Source organism: Oryza brachyantha, chromosome 8, assembly GCF_000231095.2.
Source record: "Oryza brachyantha chromosome 8, ObraRS2, whole genome shotgun sequence".
Lineage (NCBI taxonomy): Eukaryota > Viridiplantae > Streptophyta > Magnoliopsida > Poales > Poaceae > Oryza > Oryza brachyantha.
This window is the reverse complement of record NC_023170.2, coordinates 13,098,637-13,124,963: the sequence shown is the minus strand read 5'-3', so window position 1 is coordinate 13,124,963 and position 26,327 is coordinate 13,098,637. Positions and strand designations below refer to the sequence as shown.

Here is a 26,327-nt window from a genome sequence, read left to right as displayed (position 1 = left end):
CGGCTGGTTTCTTGCCACTCTTCAGGGTTGAACTCGGGCCTAGTGCCCTCTTATTGTTGGAGTGTGGCCCATGTAAGGCCCAAGAGGCCCATACTTGTGTATTAACCCCACCCCTCTAGGGTTTGGGAGGAATTAATCTAATCACAATTTGCAACATGGTAACAAGCTAGGGTTTCCTCTCTCTCCCTCCCTCCCTCCCCCTCCTCCAGCCACCACTGCCGCCGCCGGCCAGGGTCAGCCACCTGGTCGGTGGCGGCTGCCGCCTCCCCCTCCCCCCTCTCCTTCCTTCGTCGCAGCCGCCGTGGCCCTCCCTCCTCGGGCCGTCCCCGTCGCTGCGCCCGCGCACGCGCCCCTCCCCTACGCCGGCCTGGGCATGCCGCCGAGGTTCCTTCTGCTCCTCTGCTACCGCCGGACGGTCCGGCCCGACCTCTGTCTGGCCGAGACACCCGACCAGACGGTCCGTCGAATGGGGCCGAACGTTCCTCCCCTGACAGGACCGCCACGGCGGACGACGCCCTGGCCGCTGCCCTCCTTGCGACGAAGACCGAGGCGCTGGTGGCTTAGGAGCGGACTGCGGTGGAGGCTCTCGCTGCTCCTCTCCGCCGGTCCGCCGCCTGTTGTCCCCTTCATTGACACCGCTACCTCTCCTTCCCGCCCACATCCGGCCGAGCCTCCGTCCGGTGGTCCTAGTCCCCGACTTGCTGCGAGCGACCCAATGGTCGCCTAGCTCCACCTCCAGGCTGTCGAGGTCCAGAACATCCAGGCCCTGGATCCCGTCGTCCTCGACACTTCGTCCACCTCCTATGGCTGCTGGCGAGACCAGGTCCTCGCTCTCCGCCGCTACGCCCTCGACGACCATGTCCTCGCCGTTACTCCTGTTCAGGCTCGGGACGGGCTCTGGCTGCACCTCGACAGCATCGTCGTCTCCTGGATCTTTGGGACCATCTCCCTCGATCTCCAGGACGTCGTGCGGACTCCCGGCGGCACTGCGCGCCAAGTCTGGCTGGCCCTCGAGGGCCAGTTCCTAGGCAACACCGAGGCACGTGCTCTTTAGCTTGACGCGTAGTTCCGTACCTTCATGCAGGGGGACCTCTCTGTTGGCGAGTACTACTGAAAGATGAAGGGAATGGCGGATGCTCTTCATGACCTCGGCTGCCCGGTGAGTGACAGGATCTTGGTGCTTCATGTCCTGCGGGGTCTCAGCAGCCACTACGACCTTCTCCAGACTTGGCTTCCTCAGCAGCGGCCTTTACCCACTTTCCTGCAGGTTCGAGACGACCTCTGCCTCGACGAGATCACTCGGCCTCCTCCTTCACCTCGCTTGGCTCTTGGCTCCTCCTTCACCTCGCTTTGAGACGACCCACTTTCCTCGCTTGGCTCCTTCTCCTCATTCACCTCCACCGCTCTTGTGACAGCTCCACCGGCCTCCTCCGCCCCGCCTACCACTTCTCTCCTTTGTGCTCCTCTCCCCGGGCCAAGCGAGGGTGGGGGGTCGTTCCGGGCGTCGTCGCCAGAATGGGAAGAGTGGTGGTGGCTTTGGTGGAGGCGGTGGGGGTGGTGGTTCGGGTGGGGCGGTCGTGCTCCTCCCGCGGCGACACCAGCTCCTGGTGCTCCCTGGCCATCCTTCAGCAACCCATGGTCAGGGCGCATCTCGATGTGGCCTTTCCAGACTCCGGGAGGCGGGCCTCGCCGTCCACACCAACCCATGGCCATGTTCGCTCGCCCCGCTTCCTCGGTGTCCTCGACTCCTCCTGCTCTGACTCGACTGGGCTGGCCGAGGGGTGGGACTAGGCGACATTGGCCCAGTCCTTCAGCACCATGCAGCTAACGCCGCCGGTCAGCGCGGAGTGGATCGCGGACTCGGGCGCCTCATACCACACCACCCCTGATGCTGGTATTTTTTCTTCCGTCCATCCTCCCCATCCCTCCCGCCCTTCTGCCATCATGGTTGGCAATGGTTCTTGCCTTCCTGTCACCTCTGTGGGCTCTGTTCCTGGTTTCTTTCACCTTCCTAATGTTTTTGTTGCCCCTCAGATGGTTCACAACCTCCTTTCCATTTGCAAATTTACCGCTGACAATTCTTGTTCTGTTGAGTTTACTCTTCTGGTCTTACTGTGAAGGATTTGGCTTCTGGACGTCCACTCCTCCGATGTGATAGCCAGGGACCCCTTTACACCCTCCGTCTTCAGGCTTCCGCTGCTCCCTCCTCGACTCCACCTTCGTCAGCTGCTTTTGCCACTACTACTTCCACTACTTGGCACCGTCGGCTTGGTCATCCCGACCGCGACGTTTTGGCTCGGCTCAGTCATAGTGCAGATCTTACTTTTACAAGGGGAACGGATGAGCATTTTTGTCATGTGTGCCAGTTAGGCTGTCATGTTAAACTTCCTTTTCTTCTTTGCATGCGAGTCATGCCTTTGATCTTATTCACTGTGATCTGTGGACCTCTCCTGTCATCAATCTTTCTGGCTTTAAATACTATCTGGTGATTGTCAATGATTTCTCCCATCACTCTTGGACGTTTCCGCTCCGTGCGAAGTTTGACACGTTCTCCACCCTCCTTCACTTCTTCGCCTGGGTCACCACTCAGTTTGGTCTCACCATCAAAGTCGTCCAGTGTGATAATGGTCTCGAGTTCGAGAATAGCGCCTCATGTGTCTTCTTCATCTCTCGTGGTGTTCACCTGCACATGTCTTGTTCGTACACCTCCCCTCAGAACGGCAAGGCTGAGCGGATGATCCGCACCACGAACGATGTGGTGTGCACCCTCCTTCTCCAGGCCTCCCTTCCTGCCCGCTTCTGGGTCGAAGGTCTACAGACTGCCACCTACCTCCTCAACCGCCTCCCCTCCACAGCCTCCCCCGCTCCCACCCCACACCAAGCCCTTTTCGGAACGCCCCCTCAGTATGATCACCTTCGTGTCTTCGGGTGCGCCTGCTACCCTAACACCTCTGCCACCACTCCTCACAAGTTGGCGCCCCGTTTGACTCGGTGCGTGTTTCTTGGCTACTCCCCTGACCACAAGGGGTACCGCTGCTTCGACCTCACCTCTCGTCGAGTCCTTATCTCCCGGCATGTCGGTTTTGACGAGTCGGATTTCCCCTACTCCACCTCTACTACTCCCTCTCCTGATCCTGCCCCGAAGTCGGTGTTTCTGCCTGACCCGGTGGTCCAGCCACCTATCTCTATGTACCCTCTACCTGCAGGTCTCCCGGTTCCACCGCCTTCGCTTCCGGTCGTCTCAGCTGCGCCACGCGTGGCCCCGGCGTCCTCTCCCGACCGGTCGGTGCTCGCTTACCGGCGGCGGTTGGCCTCGGCCTCGGTGTCGGCCTCTACACCTCCGCGGCCGGACAGTCCGGAGCTAGGGGTCGAACGGTCTGGCTCTGGCCCTCTGTCTAGCCGCGAGTTTCGGTCGGACGGTCCAGACCCAGGGTCTGACTATGAGGTCTGGTTAGACGGTCCGAACCCAGGGACCAGACGGTCCGGCCCAGCAACTCGAGGTCATCCTGATCCCGTGGTTTACCATCCGCCTGTCCTCCATCAGGATCCTGGCCACACTCATCCCATGGTGACGCGGCGAGCGGTGGGTGTTCTTCGCCCAAAGGTCCACTCCGCCGCTGCTGACGAGTCGGTGATATTCCCGCTTCCCTCCTCTGTTCGCGATGCCCTCGCTGATCCCCACTGGCGTCAGGCGATGGAGGAGTTCGCGGCCCTTCTTGCCAACCAGACGTGGGACCTTGTACCACGTCCGTCTGGTTCCAATGTGGTCACCGGCAAGTGGATCTGGACGCATAAGCGTCGTGTTGATGGCTCCTTGAACCACTACAAGGTTGTTGGGTTCTCAGGGTTTTACTCAGCGTCCTGGTGTAGACTATGATGAGACTTTCAGCCCGGTTGTGAAGCCCACCACAGTGCACATGGTTCTCTCGCTTGCTCTCTCGCTCATGGCCCGTGCATCAGCTGGATGTCAAGAATGCGTTCCTCGATGGCACCTTGTCTGAGACAGTCTATGCAGCCAGCAGGGTTTGTGGATTCCAGCCATCCTAACATGGTATGTCGCCTCAACAAGTCCCTCTATGGACTGAAGCAGGCTCCGCAGGCTTGGTACTCTTGGTTTGCCACGTTCTTGGTTCTGCCAGGGGTTCACCGAGTGCAAGTTAGATACCTCCCTGTTTGTCTACCGTCGTGGCACTGACACTGCTTATCTGCTGCTGTATGTCGATAACATCATCCCTTGCTTTAGCGCATCATCCAGTCCCTGCAGCAGGAGTTTGCCATGAAGGATCTGGGTGTGCTCCACCACTTCCTGGGTGTCACTGTCGAGCCTCGTCCTTCTGGCCTCTTTCTTCACCGGTGCCAGTATGCTCTTGACATTCTGGAGCGGGCCGGGATGACTAATTGCAAGCTGTGTTCCACTCCGGTCGACACTCAGGCGAAGCTTTCTACCAACTTGGGCGATCCTGTTACTGACCTGACTACCTACCGGAGCCTTGCTGTACCTCACCTTCACCAGGCCAGACATCACATATGCCATCCAGCAGGTTTGCCTCCATATGCATGATCCCCACGAGTCACACCTCAATGCTCTGAAGCGGCTCCTCCGCTATGTTCGTGGCACAGCTGACTACGGCTCGTCGTGTACATTGACGCTGACTGGGCTGGCTGTCCAGACACTCGTCGCTCCACCTCTGGCTACGCCGTCTTCCTCGGCGGCAACCTTGTCTCCTGGTCGTCCAAGCGACAGCCTGTTGTTTCCCGTTCCAATGCTGAAGCAGAGTACCGGGTGGTGGCTGAGGCGTCGTGGCTCCGACAGCTCCTGGCGGAGCTCCACAGTCCGCTCGCCAAGAGCACTCTCATCTACTGCGACAATGTCTCCGCTGTTTACCTCTCCACCAACCCGGTTCAGCATCTGCGAACAAAGCATGTGGAGATCGACTTGCACTTTGTCCGCGACCGCGTTGCTCTTGGCCATGTTTGGGTTCTCCATGACCCGACTACCTCCGAGTTTGCTGACATCTTCACCAAGGGTCTCCCCTCCTCGACATTCTCGGAGCTCCGTTCCAGCCTCAACGTCGCCGGTGGCTAGTTGTGGTTGCGGGGGGGTGGGGTGTGAGTTCTTGTGTGTTTCTTTCTTGTCCAGTCTTGAACTCCGCTACGCCTGTATGTTCAGACTGCGGGGGGGGGGGGGGGGGGGGTTCGAGTTCTAGGGTCTGGGAGGAATTAATCTAATCACAATTTGCAACACTTACGAATACAAGCGTGTTATTCATAACATGGTATCAGAGCAAACCTAAGAATTTGTGTTGCGCTTGCAGGCCACGCCACCATCGTTGGAGCTGCACCTCTACCGTCTCCTTTGTGCCTCCTTTGCGGTCGCCACCGTCGCCAGGAGCCAAGCGCCACCGCCTCTGCCGCTGTCGTCGCCAAAACCCACCGGGGCCGGGTTGTCGCCGCCGTCGACGAGGGTCGTCGCCTCGCCTCTGCGTGGTACACCACCAGCCCAAGCGCCGGCCGCCGCTGACGAGAGCCGCTGCCTCGCCTCTGCATGGTCGCCGCAACCGGGGGCGAGCCACCACCGACGAGGGTTGCCGCCCATACGGTCGCCCGCCATCGCCTCCGCTGCTGGCCAGATCTGATCTGGATCTGAAACCAGCTAGCCGGCTGACTTGGTTTCTTTAAACTGGTCGGTTTTCAAAAAAAACTTTTGTGCTCTCGTCATCGTCATGGCTCCTTCGCAAGCTTTTAGTGGTGTTGCTCTTCTTCGTTGTCCAGTGCTTTTCAATGGCACTAACTTTCGCGATTGAGTTCCTCATCTTCGGATTCATATGCGTGGCCTGCGCCTGTGGGAGTTTTTGACTGGTGATCTTCCTTGTCCATCTCGTCCTACTGCTCCTCCGCAGCCTATGCTTCCACATGAGCCTGTTCTTCCAGAGAATGCTACTGCTGACCAGAAGACGGAATTTACTCGTTTGCTTAAGGAATATGACAAGCGTGTTGAGCATTTGCATACTGAATATGATGATCGCTTGGCCACTTATGATTCGGCCTATGGATCCTATAGGACATGGATTGATGAGGATGCTCGTGCTGCTGCCATTCTTGTTGCTATAATGGAGGATCGGATTTCTGTTGATATTGTTGAGCTCGAGTATACACATCAAATGTGGACTTTTCTTCGTGAGCACTATGAGCCCTCTGGACAATCCACTTATCTTGCTGCTATTCGCCAGGAGCAGTTGGTTCGTCAGGGAGATGGTACAGTGGATGATTTCGATGAGTCTCGTCCTTACTACCCTTGTCCTTCCTTGAATAGCACTATTCGCCTCCTTCTTTGGTTCCTTCTTCTATAACGCCTGACTATTCTATGAAGCCACCAGTGACGCAAGTCTATACTCGATGTGGTGTGCCTTCTTCTCCTGATGTGTCATCATCTCCTGACAATGATTCATCTCCTGATGAGACATCTTATTCGCTTGATGCATCTTCCTCTGAGGATTCTTCGCCCGAACAGCTTGTCAGACGTGGTGGTCGTATTCGTTGGCCTCCTGATTGTTATTCTCCTTCAGCCTATTCTACTACAGTTCTTTCTAAACCTACCTCATATCATGATGCCATGCTTCATCAAGAATGGCAACATGCTATGGCGGAGGAGATTGCTGCTGTGAGTGTACTGGCACATGGGAACTTGTTCCCATTCCGTCATGTGTCCGTCCAATTACCTGTAAGTGGGTATCTTGAGTGCTATAAGGCTCGTCTTGTGGCTCGCGGTTTTCAGCAGGAGTATGGCTGCGACTATGATGAAACCTTTGCACTTGTCGCCCATATGACCACCGTCCGCACACTTCTTGCGGTTGCCTCTGTCCACGAGTGGTCTATCTCTTAGCTTGATGTCAAGAATGCCTTTCTTAATGGTGAGTTGCGTGAGGAGGTGTACATGCATCTACCACCAGGGTATTCTATTCCCCAGGGTATGGTTTGTTGTCTTTGTCGCTCACTTTATGGTCTTAAGCAAGCTCCTCGTGCTTGGTTTCAGCGTTTTGCCTCTGTGGTCACCGCTACTGGTTTTTCTACCAGTCATCATGATCCAACACTATTTGTTCATACTTCTACTCGTGGTCGGACTCTTCTTCTGTATGTTGATGATATGATCATTACGGGAGATGATTCTGAGTATATCGCCTTTGTGAAGACACGCCTTAGTGAGCAGTTTCTGATGTCTGATCTTGGTCCTCTTCATTACTTTCTTGGGATTGAGATTTCCTCTACAACCAAGGGGTTCTATCTCTCTCAAGAGAAATACATTCGAGCCCTTCTTGATCGTGCATCTCTTACTAATCTTCGTAATGTTAGACACTCCTATGGAGCTCAATGTTCATATTCGCCTCACTGACGGTGCTCCTCTTTCTGATCCTACTCGCTATCGTCATATTGTGGGGAGCCTTGTTTATCTTGGTGTTACTTGTCCTGATATCTCGCATTCCGTGCATATCCTGAGTTAATTTGTTTCTGCTCCCACCCAGCTTCACTATACTCAGTTGCTTCGTGTTCTGCGCTATCTTCATGGGACTATATCTCATCGTTTGTTCTTTCCACGCTATAGCTCTTTAGAGCTCCAGGCATATTGTGATGCTACATGGGCTAGTGATTCCTCTTATCGTAGATCTCTTTCTGCCTTTTGTGTGTTTCTTGGTGGTTCTCTCATTTCTTGGAAAACTAAGAAGCAGACGACAGTTTCTCGTTCGAGTGCAAAGGCTGAGTTGCATGCTATGGCTCTTGTGACAGCATAGGTTACTTGGTTACGGTGGTTGCTTGAGGATTTTGGTGTCTCTATTTCTACGCCGACTCCTCTTTTGTCTGATAGTACAGGTGCTATCAGCATGGCACTTGATCCGGTGAAGCATGAGCTCACTAAGCATGTTGTTGTTGATGCTTTTTATACACGAGCACAAGTACAAGATGGAATTGTTGCTTCTAAATATGTGCCTTCGGAGATTCAGTTGGCTGATTTATTTACAAAGGCATAGACTGGAGCTAGACATAGATTCTATCTCTCCAATCTTAGTGTTCTTGAGTCACCCTAAGTTTGAGGGGGGTGTTAAAGTTTAGATGTATTCCTATTCGTACTGTTACTCCGATTCCTACTCTTATTCCTTTGTATAGTTTCCTTATGTACTCGTCTTGTACATGTATATATTCGGGCCTAGTGCTCTCTTATGAATACAAGCGTGCTATTCATAACACAAGTCACTACAAAAAGTCCAGTTGACTCATTAAAGTATTGATATTTTGTAGCTATATAACTTTTAGCTGTAATTTTGAACTACCTAATGCTCAAAAATACAAAGTTAGCACTTACCTGTAAGTTTATGACAAGAAGGAAAGGAATCTTCTTTGCAGCTTCTGACTGTAATGTGAATATGTAATGATCAGAAAAATTACGATAGAGAAAGATGGTCATGTCATTCAGTACACTGGAAGTAGGAAGACAACATGAAGCCCCTATCTAACACTTTAATGTTTTTTGAGTTTAAACTAGAGTTTTGCCTTCAGGTTCATGAAAAAAAGTAAAGTTTACAATGATACAATGAGAGGTTTTAACCTTATCCAATTTTGTTTTAAAAAAGAATATCATAAAGATAATATATAAAATCAACTACTCATGGTCAAACTAGTGTTAAATAGATTTTTGTCGATGTTCTGTATATTGGAGGTGGCACATGAGACCAAAATTTATTCCATTTGGTTTACACAAGGAATCCACGGTTTCATTCTAGCATGACTGCATCAATCCTTTGAAAGGCATATTACCAGTTACATAAAGAAACATGATAGAGAAAATGCTGGTTGAATTATTATGTGATATTGGCATTGGTTATTTAACTTTCTTTTACCTGAACAAGGCTCTTGGGGTGCAAGGCAACTGAATCAAAACGCTCATCAGCCTTAAACCAATCAACAGCAATAAGTTTTAGAAGGGGATCACCTCCAACAACCTATGCAGATGCCAAATGAACAGCATTAGATAGGTCAAAATATGGAGAGAAAAAAAAAGATATTTCTCAGAGATAATATCATGTGACAAAATAATCGTGTTCTTCATAGCCAACCGGAACCATATTGTGAAATGGCCTTCTCAGAATAGGATAATTAAACATAAACTAGCCATGCATTTTCCCAGTATAGCAGCTCCAACTCAATAAGGCGCATAGCCAAATGCTGGGCTGATATCTGAAACTTTTACTAGTTGCTCTTTGCTAAGAATACTGACACCTAATAACACTTTAGATAGCTCAAAATACACTCACTAATCCACACAATAATTATATGCTCCTAACATAATTATTAATCTCCTGAAATGTTTAAAGAAGATCTGATATACACACCATCATGTATCAAACAAAACCTTCTACTAATTGGAAGTACTTGAGCCATATGGCTAACTTTTTTTTAACTAATAGAGAAATATATAATGTAGTTTCTGAAATTCTCTAATTAGTGGAATAGAAATGTAGTACTCCCTCCCACCTTAGTGTAATCTGTCAGGTAAGTCTTTCCTCTTATCATAAACTTCTCTCCACCAGGCTCACTCCAAGAGTTTGGGTCGCCTTCTCTTTTCGCTCGTTGAAGAGTGCCATGGAAATGGTTTGGGTCAATAGTTATAGGAGTTGAATTTGTAACCAATTCACTCTTCTCGACCGAAGCTGCAGGAGGAAATATTTGAATGGAGGAATTTGATTTTATTACCATGGGATTATATTAGAAGGAAAATCAAAATCAAGAAAGATAGCAAAATTGGACATGATCTCTGGATTTAAGGGCATATTGTAAAACGTTACAGTATAGTCAATTATTGATGTTTACCGCCCTTCTATGTACCAAAAGTCAATAAGCTTAAATAAGAGAGTGCCTATAAGATGCATCATTCTTCAGTTTATCCCATATGTATTGTGCTACCATTTTAATTGATTAGTTACAATTTACAACATACTACTACTTTTCCTTCTCCAATGGTTGCCTTAAGACAAATCAGAAATGACTGAAATGGACCACAAAATGTTGTAATGCAAGCTACCAACTGGCAGTTGTGCCGTCTAGCAGCTTAAAGGGTAAAACAGATGTTGTATTGCAATTTCCTTCATTTTGAAATGGTCATCTCCATTTACTTTATTTTTAAATTTAATTATAATCATTTTTTAGTAAAACTATAATAATTATTTTTATAGTTTTTATGTAGTCAAATTTCGTGTATAAATGTTCATTTAGTGGCTTGAGAAACTAATTGTAAATGCATGTACTCCATTCATCTCAAAATATAGCTCTTCTAGGATTCAAATTTGTCTCAACATACAACTACTTCTCCATCTACCTCCTCATCTCAACTAATCACCACCTTCTCCTATTTAATTTCTTCACCTACTTTCTCATCTCAAGTTCTCGACCAATACAATTATTCCACACTTCAACCTTAATCCCTCCAAAAAAAGGGGCATAAGTCTTTTATGTTGAGACGAAGGGAGTATTTTTATCAACATACTATCCACCATTGTTAGAACAGTTGCAATGTCTCTTGTATTTTATGATTCTGACCTTTAGTGGGCTTCATAGCAAGACCAGCGATAGCCCATGAAACATTCTTGAACTTCACTTTTCCAACCTGCACAGAAATTTCATAAGGAAATTGAGTTTTCATTTATTGCTGAACGTAATAAAATATAACATTTTGATTTGCATAATGATGATTTTAAACCATAAAATATCACCTTAGGAATCATATCATCATCATCATCATCATCACTATCCTCATCTTCAAAGGATTCACCTCTAGCAAGTGCATCATAGAATTCATCATTAAGTTCACAATCTTCCAGTTCACTCTGGATGATCAAAGAATCAGATGCTTTGGGCTTCACTACTATTGAAGGCAAATCAGATGTCAAAGCTGGATTTGCTGCAAAGTATTCTCTTAGGCCTATCCATATGAAAAACAAGGGCATTATTATAATATCCAAATGGCAACATTATTTCTTGCAATAAAAGCAAACCTAACCAACCTGCTACTTGGCTGAGCAAAGCAAAAGCAATACTTCTGTCGAAATTCACGTTGTGTTTTCTCTTCCATCTATCCCAAAAACTTGGGGTCATTTCCAACATATGAGTAACAAGGCACTTTGGAGTTGATGATCCTGGTGTGTTCAACCTCCTTAGTTCCAATGTCGAGGCTGAAAGACATGTTGAAATTAACAAATTACAATAAAATGTGAAACCCTACTTTTGTTTGTCCAGTTTTGAGGGGGATGGGCAAAACGTTATAGTTATCAATGAATTGGCTAATGTAAGTTCATTATCCACCCAAGTTGATTACAAGTTATTCATTTTTATCTGATATAATCCTATGCAATTACTACAATATGCTCCCTCTGGTCATAAAAGAATGTTGTCATCAACCCATGCAGTCAAAGTAAGTTTACTTTGACCATAATTATTGTTTAGAATATAATAGGTTTTGGGCATATGAAAGTGCCATAACCAAATTTCTATTAAGGGAGGATCTATCCATCAATTGTTTTGGAAAGATGAAAAAGGATATTTTGTGTGAGTGGTAAGTAATACTAAATGAATGTATATGATAAGAGAGAATAAACGCTGGCATGGTTGAACAGAACTTAAGAACATGATGTGACCAAAATTTCTTGAAATAGGAAAATAAATGGATATTCTAATTCTGCTTCAAGTCATCACAAAACAAGTTAAATACTAAGATACAGGACCAACAAACAACTCAACTCATTGAGTCAAGCTAAAAAATTACAATAAAGGTAAGAACGATGAATCTTACAATTGACTTTTGTACGCTCATAGCCATGCCTCGGAGGTTTTTTCTTGTGACTAGCAGGAGTCTGCAAAATGACTGCATAAAGAGGAAAAACTAACATATGACCAACTCATTTGAAACATAACACAAAATATATTGTGGAAGCAACAACTGCTATATGTGCTGCCAATATACAAGACAGCTAGGTTGCCCTATACATAGTCACAACATGATTTCTTGTGTACGTTTATTTGTGTGTAAAGAGTGGGCAAAGCTGATGCATACCAACCCGTTATGAGTTTACAACATAGCATGGATCAGTAAGTTAAGACTTTGATTAGGTCATGACAGAGATATAAACCCAAGTAACTACTTCAGTGTCAACTCCAGTGAAAATGAATTCCTGAAACGGAAGCACCAGAAAGCATAGGCTTATCAATCTTGGTCAATATTTTTTCCCTAGGACCCCTATAGCCTTACGTTACAAAGTGTTAGGAATCAAATAAATGGTGGAAGGTTGTGATTGGTTGACAAAGAAAATGTAGGTGGAGAAGTTGCTGTGTTTCAGGATAAATTTTGAATGCTAGAAGTTGTTATCGTTTCAGCTCGCGGGAGTATATGTCAGGACCATGCGTTTAGAAATGTCGAAGAGTAGTAGCAGAAACCTAAAATATTTTAAAATAAAACCATGATATAATAAAGACTTCGTTACTTACTATATGCCCCATCTTGTCCACGAAACCATTGTCTGGAGAAAACAAAATCCTTTTTTGTTTTCCACCTGAAAACAGTATCCATACTTAACAGCAGAATTGACATTCAAGAATAGCAACAGCTCGTAACTAATAAACTGAAGCACACATCTTCAGCTATAACCAATATGCTTCCTAAAAAAGGCATGTCCTATGTCAAGCTTAAGTTGCCCAAATTCCAAAAGAGGACTATTTGATCTTATTCAGACTTCAGCTAATCCTTATGGGTGCCATCAGTACGAAAAAAAAACATTAAATATGTCCAAATAGTACATTTATAATGGTATAATGTTTATGTCACTGTATTCAGGGAATAATGCACAAAACAGTGAGAGAAAATACCAGTTTAAATATCTAGGTTCATAGGTCCCATAAACTACATCATAATATCCATCAATTGTTTCTACCAATTCCAAATCGGCAGTCAGCATATCCCACCTGGCACAGGATAGTTTCAGTAAAGCAAGCTGTCAATATATCATAGTAGAACTTGTATTTGGTTTCACTGTAAGGTGCAAATCAACTGTTAACTTACTCATATCGTTTATGCTTATCAAAGCTGAGAACCACTTCAAATACAGTATCAGGATTTGCCCCAACCACACCAACAGACTTAAGAAGTAGCCCTTTTCCTCCCTACAAAAGTTAGGAACAAGTTTTTTCTTTCCTCAAATACATGTGAATAGTCAATTCGATAACACCTTGAAAGAGTAATGGTCCTATTTGGTTCGTTCCTAAAATCAGCCAATTTGTTGAAAAGGTCAATATTACCAAATCTTGGTCAGGAAAATTAGTAGCTCATGATTTAATCATAATTTGGCACAGAAATAAGCAACAATACCAACAGGCGCAGGCTTTGACAGCAAACCAAATATGGTCAATCTAACAAAATTTTGGCAACTAATGGCTTCAAAACAAAGTCTCTGGACCACAAAATAACTCATTAAGCAGCAGCAACTTTGCTGGGAGAGATCAAAGCTCATTGGATGAAGGTGATCATCCACTTCAGGCATTTCTGTCATTGAAGAACAGAACAACCTCATACTAATTTTTACTAGAGTGCAAACATAAACTGGTAAAACTGAGAAACAGGTCTGAACATGGTAGCACTATGTATGGAGTATGGGGCTGTCTGACCAAATATTGGCTGCTGCATAGTTGGATATGTAGCAAGCATTGTTATGTGGCTTGCTCCTTGCATAATCATTATTGCTTCATAGAGAGTGAGTTTTTTACGGCCGAAAACGGATCAACAACCAAGCAAACAACAAGACCATGGACAATGAGAAAATGGAGCTCCTCTGTTCTTCCCTTCCTATCTTGTTAATTACCCAGTTATCGTCTCTGGCTCCGGTGATTGATCCAGCCAGCCCAGGGTAACAACAAATTGGGGATATGTTCATCTATCTAGCAAAGCTACAGCACTATATTATATATTTCACCTAATTAAGAAGAATACCTTCTTACCTTTGGGTTTGCAATATCTTCAAAAATTCTTACACCTGCAAAATTGAACACATAGGAGAAAATAAGGAATTTGGACATGATTAGAGAGGCTTCAAATGTTATAATTATATGCCCCTAGGAATTGAATAATAGACATAAAGGTAAATACCCATTTGTTCATGCTAGTTGAACCATGTTTAGAGATGTGATTGGCTAGCTGTTTTTTCTTCAATCGAGTTGCAGACTGATATGTTTATGGTGTTCCAGAACATACGAGATGAAATTGACCGGGTAATAGTTAGAAAAATTGTGTATCTAAATCCAATTTAATTTATCGGATAAAATAATATTTACTGACAAAATGTTAGGGGTACAAGCTGAGCCTCAGGGTCATAAGGGCATGCTGCCAACCAGTATTCTGAGCACTTAAGCAATGAACTCAGAACTCAAGTTTCAGTTTCTTGTGCATGGATTTATGTAATGTAAACTGTCCAAGATACAACAGCGTCATGATAGTTCATAAAAGAAAGGGCCAACTGGCCATGTAGATTGCCAGATGAAATGTAGATTCAGTAATTCACAGCTACATTCTTTTTCAGCAATAGAAATAACATAGATATTCTTTTAACTTCATCTAACATAGGTTTAAGTAGACATCCAAAAGGAACAAAAGAGGAATACATGCAGATGAACCAGATTGGTTATGAGGTACAAATAGGTATAGATAAGGATACCATTAAATGTTCGAACACATCTCCATTCGTGTGCTTCAAATGCATCTCCAGAATCACCTCCAAAGTGTGTATTAATTATCTCATGGCTTTGAAGATCTGAAGACTGACGCAGGAGCTTTTCTGGCCCTGTAATGAAAACATTAATAAAAGAACTGTAGGTAAGTAAAGGATCGATCTATCACATAGTTAGCACCTAGCACTTTCATACAAAACTTTATAATTGGGGTAACTCAAAACCTTAGAATAACCTACACAAAAATACCACAAAAACTGACTGAAGACATTCATGATAGAAATTCTTGAAGTATCAGTCACAACTGGCAAGCAAACCTGTTGTAAAACACTAGAGTTTCTGTTACTTCAAATCCAGCTAGGAATTTATCATGTTAGGATGGGCACTACGAATGAGGTGGCTGTGGCTTCGCAAAAATGATTTTGCTAGGCCTTGGGCCAGTTTACCTATTCAGGTGCCTCTAAACGTCCTTTCCCTCTTCAATATGACTGTCCAAACTATAATTGGGAATGGAGAGAATACCCAATTTTGGTGTGATAGGTGGCTGCAAAGAAGCAGAGTATTGCAGCGCAAGCCTTGGTCAATTGAAGATGGGTGCTGTCTGTCCAGGTTATATATGAGTACTTGGCCATTTGGGACTTGGTAGAAGGGGTGGTTCTACAACAAGAAGTTCACTACCAGCATATTTGGAAGTTCACCGCAGATGGTACATACACTTGTAAATCCACCTACCAAGCTTATTTCCTGGGATCAATCAAGTTCACTCCTTGCAAACGCATTTGGAAGAGTTGGGCCCCTCTCCGATGTAAATTCTTCATTTGGCTGGCTGTCAATAATAGATGTTGGACAGCTGGCCGACTTGCTAACGCGGATTGCAGAACCCAGAGGTCTGCCTCCTCAGTGATCAAAGTGAAGAATCCATCCAACACACTTTGATCTCCTATGTTTTTTTCCACCAAGTGTGGACGGCACTCTTAAGGCTGGGGTTGGCTGATGCAGCGCGTCAACCCTCAGCTGATCGTTTTGTGAGATGGTGGTGTCAAGCCTCTAGAGGCTGGCCAAAGGAAGTGAACAAGGGGCTTAACTCCTTGGTTATCCTAGTAGCCTGGGAGATTTGGGAGCATCGAAATGACTGCATTTTCATTGATGTCAATCCTAGTATGCCAACGTCCTACAGGTGGTCGGGAATAAGGGAAACCTTTGGTGTTTAGCGGGAGCATCTGCCCTCCGAAAGCTTCTTAGACAGGCAAACCAAGGTAGTGTTGCTTGAGTTGAGTGCGTGGGAGGACTTTGGTTATCCTAGTTTTTGTACTTTTTTATTTTCTTCCCCTTAATAAACTGAAACGCAAAAAAACGACTATAAAGGATATAATTGTACTCTTAGTCTACGATCGATCCCGTGTGCTTTGACGCATTACATTTTGGTCATAATAGTAATGCATTGATTTTCCTTAATTCCTAACTATGAGACCTCTCTAGAACACACATCATAGAAATCAACTGAATAATCCCACAAGTTGTAGTGTTTCGCATAGTCTTTCTTGTAACTAAAAAATATTTTTTTGCCCAAACTATGCCTCAATTGCTTTTTGTTGAGTTAGTCATAAGCTTATGCTCGTATACAACTCTTATGCAGAGCTTCAAAGTCAAAGTAGGTTGTCATGCTTGTTACTAACCTTGGGATTAGGAAAGTAATCAGTCATTAGACTGTGTAGTATACATAACCACAAGTACGGGCCAATATGGGCCTAGACAATATGAGCTGTAACACCCCCCTCAAACTCAAGGCGGTTCAAAAGCATTGAGTTTGAGTAAATGAAGTCAACGCTGCTCTTGAGTTTGTGCTTTAGTGAAGAAATCTGCAACTTGTAATTTTGATGGCATATAATGGAGAGCAATTGTTTTCTGATGACAATGAGTGAGTAAACGAGACATCAACACCAATATGCTTCATGAGGCCATGCTTCACAGGTTCATTGGCAATTTGTATAGCGCCAGTACTATCACATAGAAGAGGTGTAGGGGAGTCACAAGTAATAGCAAAAACAACCAATAACCAACGAAGCCATATAATCTCAGTTGTGGTAGAGGCAGGTGCTCAAAGTTCAGCCTCTGTAGTAGATTTTGATATAGCAATTTGCTTCTTAGTCTTCCATGTAAGGGAAGAGGAACCAAGAATAATACAATAGACAGTGACAGAACGACGTTCTATAGGATCACTTGCCCAAGTGGCATCTGAATAAGCATGGAGCTTAGGAGAACTACTTCGAGCATAAACAAGCCTCAAGAAGGCATGCCCCTTAAATACCTCAGTGCATGAAGGAGATGATCGTAATGAACTAAGGTAGGAGCACTGACAAACTGACTTAAAATATGAACAGCATGAGCAAGGCCGGGCCTTGTGACAGTTAGATAGACAAGACTTCCCATAATATGTCGATATCGAGAGGGATCCTCAATAGGTGTACCATCATCAGGACGAAGTTGCAAATGGAGTTCCATAGGAATTGCAACTGTCTAATTATCAATGATACCAGAACGATCAATAATATCTTAAATATATTTGGACTGAGAAAGATAATAAACCTTTGTCAAATGTGTAACCTCAATGCCCAAGAAATAACTAAGAGAGCCTAAGTCTAACATTTAGTATTAGTCACCAAATTGTTTCTTCACAAGAGAAATATGCTCATCATCTCCTGAAATCAGCATGTCATCAACATATAAGAGGAGCAAAGGGTGAAAAACCAGTAGCCTTGATGATAGAAACAAAGCACTCAAACAATGTTGTGGAGCTTGCTTGAGGCCATATAAGGCACGAAGTAGCCAACAGACATGTCTGGAAGGAGCATCAACTCCCATAGGGAGCTGCATATAAACTTCATGTAAATCACCATGAAGAAAAGTGTTCTTGACATCCATCTGAGAGATAGTCCATGAACGAATGGCAGTCACTACAATCATAGTACGAACAATGATCATATGAGCAACTAGAGCAAAAATCTCCTCATAATCAAATCCCTGAATCTGATGAAAACATCTAGCAACAAGGCATGCTTTATATCTCTCAATAGAACCATCGGATTTGGTCTTAATTCGGAATACCCATTTACTTGAAACAAGGACTGCATGTGGAGGTAATGGTACAATATCCCAAGTACCTGTACGATCAAGGGCAACAAGCTCCTCAAACATAGTACGCTGCCACTCCAAAATGCTAGAAGCTTCTTGATAGGTTTTTGGCTCATGAAAAACAACACCAACACGCGGTATGTTTGCACATGGACAACCCAATCTGTTAGGAGGCTCAATAGTGGTTCGATCACAAAGATTATATCCATCATTAACCTGTATCTCATTAGAAATAACATTTGACTCATTAGTGTTAGCAGAAGCATCAAAATCAGGAGCAGAGGGACTGGCCGGGGATGGAGCATTAGGCGGAAGCTCTTTGTGTTGTGGACGATGACGTGTGTAGTTGTGGATGACAGGTAGTTCCGATAAATACGATGTTGGTGGTTGTTCGGGAGGCGATATAGGAATTAGAGGAAGTGGAGGAGATGATGGTGGAATGGATGTATCATTGGACGGATCAAGAGGAAGACACAAGAAAGATGTGGATTCTATGGGAGAATACAATGAATGTGTTGAAGAGTTATAGAAGAAAGGATGATCTTCAACAAAAGTGACATCTCAAGAGATACGGATACGATGAGGGGAAGGATCATAGCAATCAATAACCCTTATGTTCAGGACTGTACCCCAAAAAGACACTCAACCGACTGAGCCGTCAACTTAGTTCGCTCAAGAGGTGCAAGCAAGACATAGCATGTACAACCAAAAACTCAAAGGCGATCATATTTAGGGAAAGTAACAAAAAGGACTTCACCTGGACATTTGCCTGATAATTTGGATGATGGTTGTCGGTTAATGAGATAAATAGCGGTAGAAACAGCTTCCCCCTAGAAGTGAGAGGGTAACAAAAGATGCAACAAGAGTGTCCATCCAATCTCTATGAGATGTCTATGTTTTCGTTCAGCAACACCATTCTGAGCATGAGCACCAGCGCATGAGAGTTGAGCAAGAGTCCCCTCAGATGTCAAGAACTAGCGAAACCTATGAGACAAATACTCGCCACTAGAGTTAGAGAATAAAATTTTAATAAGGGTGGGAAGCTGAATATGAATCATGCGGAAAAAGGATTAATAAATAGAGCATAATTTAGAACGGTGTTTCATGAAATAGATCCAAGTATATCAAGAATAATCGTCAACGAAAATGACAACATTTATGACCAGATTTTGTAGCAAAGAGGGCTGGACCCCATATATCATAGTGAATAAGATCAAAAGGTCTAGCAGAATGAGTCACTAGAACAATATGAGTTGTATTTGTTTGCCAAGTTTGCAACCCTTACAATGAAAATGAGACTCAACAGACGTTGGACCTAAACAACCACTATTTGTTAATGTGGACAAACGAGACCCACATAGATGACCCGGACGATGATGCCACTTAGCGAATGATGTGATAGACGCAACAATGGAAGACAGACGAGAGGTCGAAGGAAGGGGAGGTGTCCAAGATATAAAGGTTAGAGAAACCTCTACAGCAATGGGCAGTCCCAATCACAACCCCTGTTTGAGATCATGAACAAAACAAAATGAGTCATCAAATCCGACAAAACAACTTTGGTCAGTGATTTGACCAACTAAGGAGATTCATAGATAACTAAGGTACAAAAGAGACATCGGGAATAAAAAAACGAAAAGTGCAAGAGCACCCGTATGTGTTATATGGCAAGAAGTACATCAGTTGTCTGAATAGAGCATCCATCATTGACCAGCTTGCAATCAATTAACTAGGACTGATCTGATGTGACATGAAAGAAGGCACCGGAATCAAGAGCCCGAAGAGGTGTACCACGACCCTGAGCGTGCACGGCGGGCACGAAAATCAGCAAGCTTCTCCGGAAACTTGATAAAGCACTAGTCAGATCTATGAGTGTGCTTCTTGCAAGGTTTGCATGGCTCAAAAGAAGAACCACCTCTGGATTAGCCGCCCTTATTTGAAGCGGCCAGCACTGTATGATGAGCTGCTGCCATAGACTGAATATGAGTCTCTTCAGCAATCAAGTCAGGCAATGCACGTGCCATGGTTAAAGAACAAGAATCATGCAGCAAGCGTATACGAATAGAGTCAAAATCAGTCTTCACTCCCATGACAAAGCGATATGTGAAGAACTTAATTTTGTGTGTTGTACACTCATTTGCTGTACACTGAGGCACCATAGAGAGCAAAGGTCCCATCAAACGCTCAAAGGCAAAATAATACTCATCAATGGTCATATCGTTCTGCTAACTGAGCGAATTTTCTGCATGACTATGAAGAAGAGCACCACTGTCTTGAACATAGCACTCCTGTAAACTGGGCCGCATGGCTTTGGCTGTCTTATGGGTAGAAAGACTCAAATATGGATTGCTTGACGCTATTGAAAATGGCAGCCATCACCTTCCCATCATTGATTTTACAAGTTTTAATATCAGCAGCATTACCATTGTTTGCAGTGGATGCAGGTGGATCATCAGTCAGATGAAAAGCAAGACCATAACCTCTCAATGCAGTTTCTGAACAGAAGGCCCATTCTCTATAGTTCTGACTTCTGACCATCAAGAATGACACTGACTATAATGGCATTAGACTGTGACATGTTGCAATTGCAAGGAACAAGAATTACTGCTAACAGCAACACCAAGAACAGGAGCAGAAAAAAATTATCACCGTGTATCAGCTGCAACAGAAATAGGAATGCTCCTGGGAAGAAGATAGAAAACACTGCAATTAGGGCCAAGAGATGGATCTTCGATGGCAGCGGCTGCAAATGGGCAAGGACTTGAGGATCTATAACAGGGGGCCGCGACGACGACCAAAACAAGACTGCAACGGTAGCCTGGATTGTGACCGCGACGGCGGCCTGGATCGTGGCTTTGACAGCAGCTTGATTGGTCGCGGCGGCAACCAGAGATTGGCCTGAAGATGGTACGCAGAAAAAGAGGAAAGAAATGGGGCAGGATTAGGGGATTGGATTACCCCTTTCCATAACCTGCTCTGATACCATGTTACTAACCTTGGGATTGGGAAAGTAATCAGTCGTTAGACTGTGTAGTATATATAGCCATAAGTATGGGCCAATGTGGGCCTAGATAGTATGTGTTGTAACTGACTGAGAACAACTGGAAACCTCACTTTTGCAGAGTAAGAGAGTCCGACAATTGAAATGTTTCTGAAATTCAGTATCATTGGTCCTCTCTATAACAACTTAGGCCGCATTCAGGGTATGGGTTAGTAACCAGCGGAAAATGTAGCAGAGAATTAACATATGATAAATTAATTATTAGCTATAAAAAACTTGAAAAATGGATTGATCTGTTCTTAAAGCAACTTTCTTATAGAAAAGTTTCGCAAAAAACACACAATTTAGCAGTTCGGAAAGTGTGCACTTAGAAAATGAGAGAATATGAGTTGGAAAAAGTGGTAAAAGAACACGGCCTCAATCCATAAATAAGCCTAAACTCTGTCAGAATTGACATAGGATACCTAAAAACAATGCCTGGTAAATTTTGTTCTCAAGAAAATCAATGTGATGAAAGGATTAGCAAGTTTTACAATTTACTGATACGATATTTAGATTTCAGATCTTGATTATTTTTCTTCACACAAAAAGTACAGTGATGGTGGTTGGCTGACACGTGGGCCTCTAGTCCCACAACCATTTCTCCTTTTAAAACAACAAGCAGATTCACCACCCACCAACACTACTCCTTTTTATAGGAGTATAGAAACTATAATCTAACTATCATGATAAAAATTAATGTTGCATTCCTGATTTCCTGTTATCTTACCTTTACCAATTCGTACGAGTTTTCCCAATCCTTGTGCATATCTCCTTACACGTGGTCGATGCCCATCAAGATTAAGCCTCCAGGTGTAAATAATTATATGGTGTAAGAGAATGGCTCAACATAGGACTGTAAATTGCAAATTGGAAAAGAAAACTAAGTATCATCACACAGAGAAACTCCCATACTCATTTTCATTCTGTGATCTATTCCCTCTCGTCATCAGGTCATGATCAGCCTGTTATGAGAAATCAGAACAAAAGAATCAAATCAAATGTAGCAGAAACTATCCAAGTATCTTCTCTTGCTCTTTAAAAAGGGTGTTAAGGGTGATGGTATTGGTAGGTTCTACACCCACATCCACTCAAGATCTTTTGTGGCTGCAAATATATAGGCATGCACATATTGTTTGAAAGAATTTTATTGAAAAAATGTATTGTTTCATATAAGTAACATAGTCCATAGGTTTCACATAAATATGTATATAGGTTTTAGATTCGAGGAAAATTAGTTATTTATTACATCTTGTATTTTAGACTAATATATTTAGTTAGGGTTTGATGAAAACACGTGGACATGTTGCGACAATTGGAATCAGAAGTCATACCTAAAACAAAAGACCAGGTTATGTTTATAAATTTGAAACTCACTGTTCGAGTAAACATTTTTGTACGTTAATTTATCATAATGGTTTGTACACTAGCAATAACAGATTGCCTGTGGACATTGCATTAAGGACCTATGTGAGTAACGAAACATTGAAGTCTCTATTCGCTGTGATGGAAAAATAGTAAGTGCTAATACTTAGGGACAAGTGCCAGTGCAACAATGATAGAGGACCCAATTAGCTTATTTGTTAACACTTCAACATTTCCAAGATTTCATTCTTCCCTTGCCTCCTCATGCCAGCAATCAAATTTCTTGAAAGCAAGCTTTATTTAATGATTCTACTATCCTTGTCATGATTCTTACTTGTGATTTCTGGTAAATAGTGCATAAAGAAACAACTTGATTGATATGTTATAATAATCTGAATGCCAACAACATAATTAAGAAACAATGGAAATAAAAATATTAGTAGATTACTTTTAGCTGAACACCATGAATACAGTGCTTCCATGTAGCTGAAGTTAGCCCGCATTTGCATTATGGGTATAGAAGATGAACCAATAAACGCAAACTACTTTACACAGATAATAACATGTAGTGATAGTATTTATTAGATACCTGCTGTTTTGCCTGCTCAAATGCTTCAATCCATTTACGAGCTTCACCGGGGTCCCCACATGCAATCTAGTAAAAGGAATATGGCAGTAAACCTTTAATTGCTATATAGGAGTGGTCTTGGAGTGGTTGTATCACCTTGATGTAATCATCTAAGATCAATAGAAGCTTCCTTTATCTAAAAACAGGATCATTGTTTGCAAATATTTAACTGTATACCTCTCCTTTCTTTGTTTGATCCAACCGATTGTAAAGTCGCAAGACATACAAATCCTGGGTTTAGAAAAACAACTGGTTATTTATAAAAGGCAAGTAAATGAGGCATTTAGAACAATACATTTTAGCACAAAAAAGCATGATTTTTCAGGAGGAAGTTTTTAGGTTTTGAGACAACGTTATGATGGAAAAACATTATGCTGCACTAAAAAAATTATGAACACAGCATGACAGTTAAATGTTAATCATAAGGACAGAATTGGACCATTACCCCATGGCTGGTAATCCGGCGACCAAGCTCCTCTACCATAAGAGTGTGACTTACAATGCCCTTTCGGATAGGTTGCTAAGATAAAACAACAAGAGTTAGTAAGCTTCTGTATGAATGTAATGTCCTAAAAGTCTGAAGAGCAAAATTCAGCAAATAAGGAAACACTCCGTGGTGTTATGTCCAAATGTATATACATAGCTACCCAATTTTCTTGTTACCTCGAGGCCATGTGGAAAAAAAAACAACCATAAATGGATATTCTAGCAAGATCAAATAACCATTTTTTTTAAAAAAAATGTCAGTATAATCAACACTACAACTCAAAACAACCCCAACGCTGATAAGATACAGGCAACGCATCCAGCCAAAGCATCGGTCCTAAAATTGCCAGCAACTTTTCATCATTTAAATTGCAGCCGTTTCACACTTCATTCAGTAATTAAGCAAATACAGAACTTGAGCACACACAGCTTGGCCGCAATTTCTTACTATAAATGGCACGGTTGGCATCAACCAAATCAAATGAAGCCACATTTTCGCCACAATTGCAGCTATTGAGACATCCCCTACGTTCCGCCAAATAAAATAAAAAAATTTGCAAAACAACAAACCCCACAATTCTGATAAGTTCGAAGCCCCTGCGTGCAAAGCAACGGCGAACGTACAAAGCCAAAGCAAACCCAACAAAGACTCGAAGAGTAAAGCAGGAGGGAACCAACGAGCCCCGTATAAAGCAGCAGCTCCACGCCTCCATCCAACCCCTCCCCCCGCTCTAAGCCGGAATCCTCGAGAAGCGAGGGCAATCAGCCACGCACGCATAAGAGACTTAGCGGGAGCAAAGGAGGGAGGAGAGAGTGTGTGGGAGAGAGAAACCGACGATTCCGGGGTGCTTGCTCGGGTCGCGCTTGTACATGGCGACGGTCTTCCCGCTGATGACGAGGAACCGGAGGTGGTGGTACTCGTGGCCGATGGAGTTGACGCCGAGGTGGTACACCCACCCGGACGACCCCGCCGCGCTCCGCCCGCTCCCGCTCCCGCTGCTCTGGCTCCCCACATCCGGCGACCCCGCCTCCGAGAGCTCCACCTCCGACACCTCCCCTCCGGCCCCCGCCCCCGCCGCCGGTGGCTTCGCGGTGGCGGTGGCGGTCGTGGCCATCGCCGACATCGTGTGGGTGGAATCCGATGGGGGAAAGGTGGAAAGGAAACGAGAAGGGTAGGGGAGGAAAAAAAAAGGAAGGGGAATTTTTGCAGCGACGCGCCTCGATTCTGACGTTATTATAGTCTTCGAAGCCAGCTCGCTCGCATCTTCTGTGATCTGTGCTGCTCGGATAGTCGGATATCACCTGTCCCCACCCGTGGTGGGCGGAGGCTGTGCTGGACGCGAGCCAAAAAGTAGCCGTTAGGTTCGAGGTCGCTTCGGTATTTCGATTTTCTACGCTTTAAAAATTAAAAGGAGGTGACGCCTGTCGGGCGTCGGTTTCCCAGATGGCAATTTCTAGTGTTTGTTTTTTGAGGTGAGAATGGGAACAGTAGAATACACTAGTGACCCTGGTTATATCAATTATGGATTTTATATTAGGACGGACATGAATCGGTACACGGATAATTTATAGCTAATTCAAATAAATAAACCAAGTTTTTTTTAGTTTTAGAAATAGTTTATTTATTTGAATTAAAGCTGGTATTTATTTAAATTAGAGCTAGCTACCGATTACACGTGGGTTGATTCGTACTCATCCTTAATTTTGGAATATTATAGACACCACTTTCTCCATTCTAAACCGTGTATTATTGTAACAAAAAATCTATTTAAAATTCCTTATCTGAACTTTTCTAAAACGAGATTTCCATTTTATATGTTTAATTTAGTCATTTATAACCTTAAATCACAGCCAGATCTAGCCTATATAGAGAAAAAATATCACATGTGTGAAGAAGACGAAGAGAAAAATACCATTTATTAATATATGCAAGATGTATTCTTTATTGACTATTATTATATATATTGCACCTTACATTTGTGACAATTCAAAAAATTATACTATAAGTTAGATTATCCATAAAAAATCCTAGATACACTACAGTCTTAAATATCTAGCGTGAAAATCAGATACTATTTTAATCCTAAAATATCGGCTAGCTCATACACATTCGTAGTGTAGAAATGGTCAGAGATTCTAGCGTACAAATTGTCTCTATATAGGAATCTCTTTGAAGCTTCTGTGTTTTACGGAAGCTTAGGGGTTCGTTAATTATGACAGATCTTGAACGCAGGAAAAATACAGTAAATTGACAGGACTTTCACAAAGGGTAATTCAATTTCCATCGGATTGATGAAAAAAAAACATGCGTTTCTATATAAAAAGATTAGCTTTTGCATGGTATACCGTATAGAGGGAAATCAGTGCATATATAGTACCTCTGCATAAGAGTTTCTTAAATCTTTTTGTGAACATCTTTGGGCGGACCGTGGACCAACCGTAACAGGTGTTTAGATAGTTATAGTATTGTGGTAGAACTATACGATTAAAATTTCACTTAAACAGATAGGGGTGATTGTTTTGTTTTTTTAATAAAAAACCAAACAGAAAATAATTTAGGAATAAAAATTTTATATATGTATTCTTAACTATCTAAAAGTCTAAGGCTGAAATAAATGTCGATTAAAAAACCTAAAATCAACTCTAAATTTAAGATTAAAAAATTAAAATTAGCGAAAAAATAAGAATAATAGCCCATCAAAGTTGAAAAGTAGTCGGCAATTCGCTGGACAGTTGGAACAGGTCTTCGTCTTAGGCCTGTTTAGTTTGTAAAATTTTTTTACAAAAACATCACATCAAAACTTTAAATATACATTTGAAATATTAAACGTAGTCTAATTACAAAACAAATTTCAGATTTCGCCTAGAAACCTCGAAATTAATCTTTTGAGTAAAATTAATCCATCATTAGTACATGTT

At 43.5% G+C, this 26,327-nt stretch overlaps 1 protein-coding gene across 1 annotated transcript in view; it reads right to left on the bottom strand.

Annotated features, from left to right (window-relative positions):
* LOC102718013 (protein ENHANCED DISEASE RESISTANCE 2) overlaps window positions 1-24,560 on the bottom strand; it is a 32,398-nt gene extending 7,838 nt beyond the window's left edge. The window contains exons 1-18 of the mRNA XM_006659379.2: window positions 24,245-24,560; window positions 23,368-23,442; window positions 23,100-23,153; window positions 22,884-22,949; window positions 21,845-21,894; window positions 21,660-21,736; window positions 14,745-14,870; window positions 14,032-14,066; window positions 13,100-13,200; window positions 12,907-13,002; window positions 12,529-12,593; window positions 11,837-11,908; window positions 11,052-11,219; window positions 10,761-10,969; window positions 10,588-10,654; window positions 9,526-9,701; window positions 8,892-8,993; window positions 8,357-8,404 (exon numbers count right to left, since the gene is read on the bottom strand). Coding sequence (XP_006659442.2) covers window positions 8,357-8,404; window positions 8,892-8,993; window positions 9,526-9,701; window positions 10,588-10,654; window positions 10,761-10,969; window positions 11,052-11,219; window positions 11,837-11,908; window positions 12,529-12,593; window positions 12,907-13,002; window positions 13,100-13,200; window positions 14,032-14,066; window positions 14,745-14,870; window positions 21,660-21,736; window positions 21,845-21,894; window positions 22,884-22,949; window positions 23,100-23,153; window positions 23,368-23,442; window positions 24,245-24,532 — 1,875 coding nt within the window. The 5' untranslated portion in view covers window positions 24,533-24,560. The remainder of the gene's footprint in view (window positions 1-8,356; window positions 8,405-8,891; window positions 8,994-9,525; window positions 9,702-10,587; window positions 10,655-10,760; window positions 10,970-11,051; window positions 11,220-11,836; window positions 11,909-12,528; window positions 12,594-12,906; window positions 13,003-13,099; window positions 13,201-14,031; window positions 14,067-14,744; window positions 14,871-21,659; window positions 21,737-21,844; window positions 21,895-22,883; window positions 22,950-23,099; window positions 23,154-23,367; window positions 23,443-24,244) is intronic.
* Between the last annotated feature and the right edge of the window lie 1,767 nt (window positions 24,561-26,327).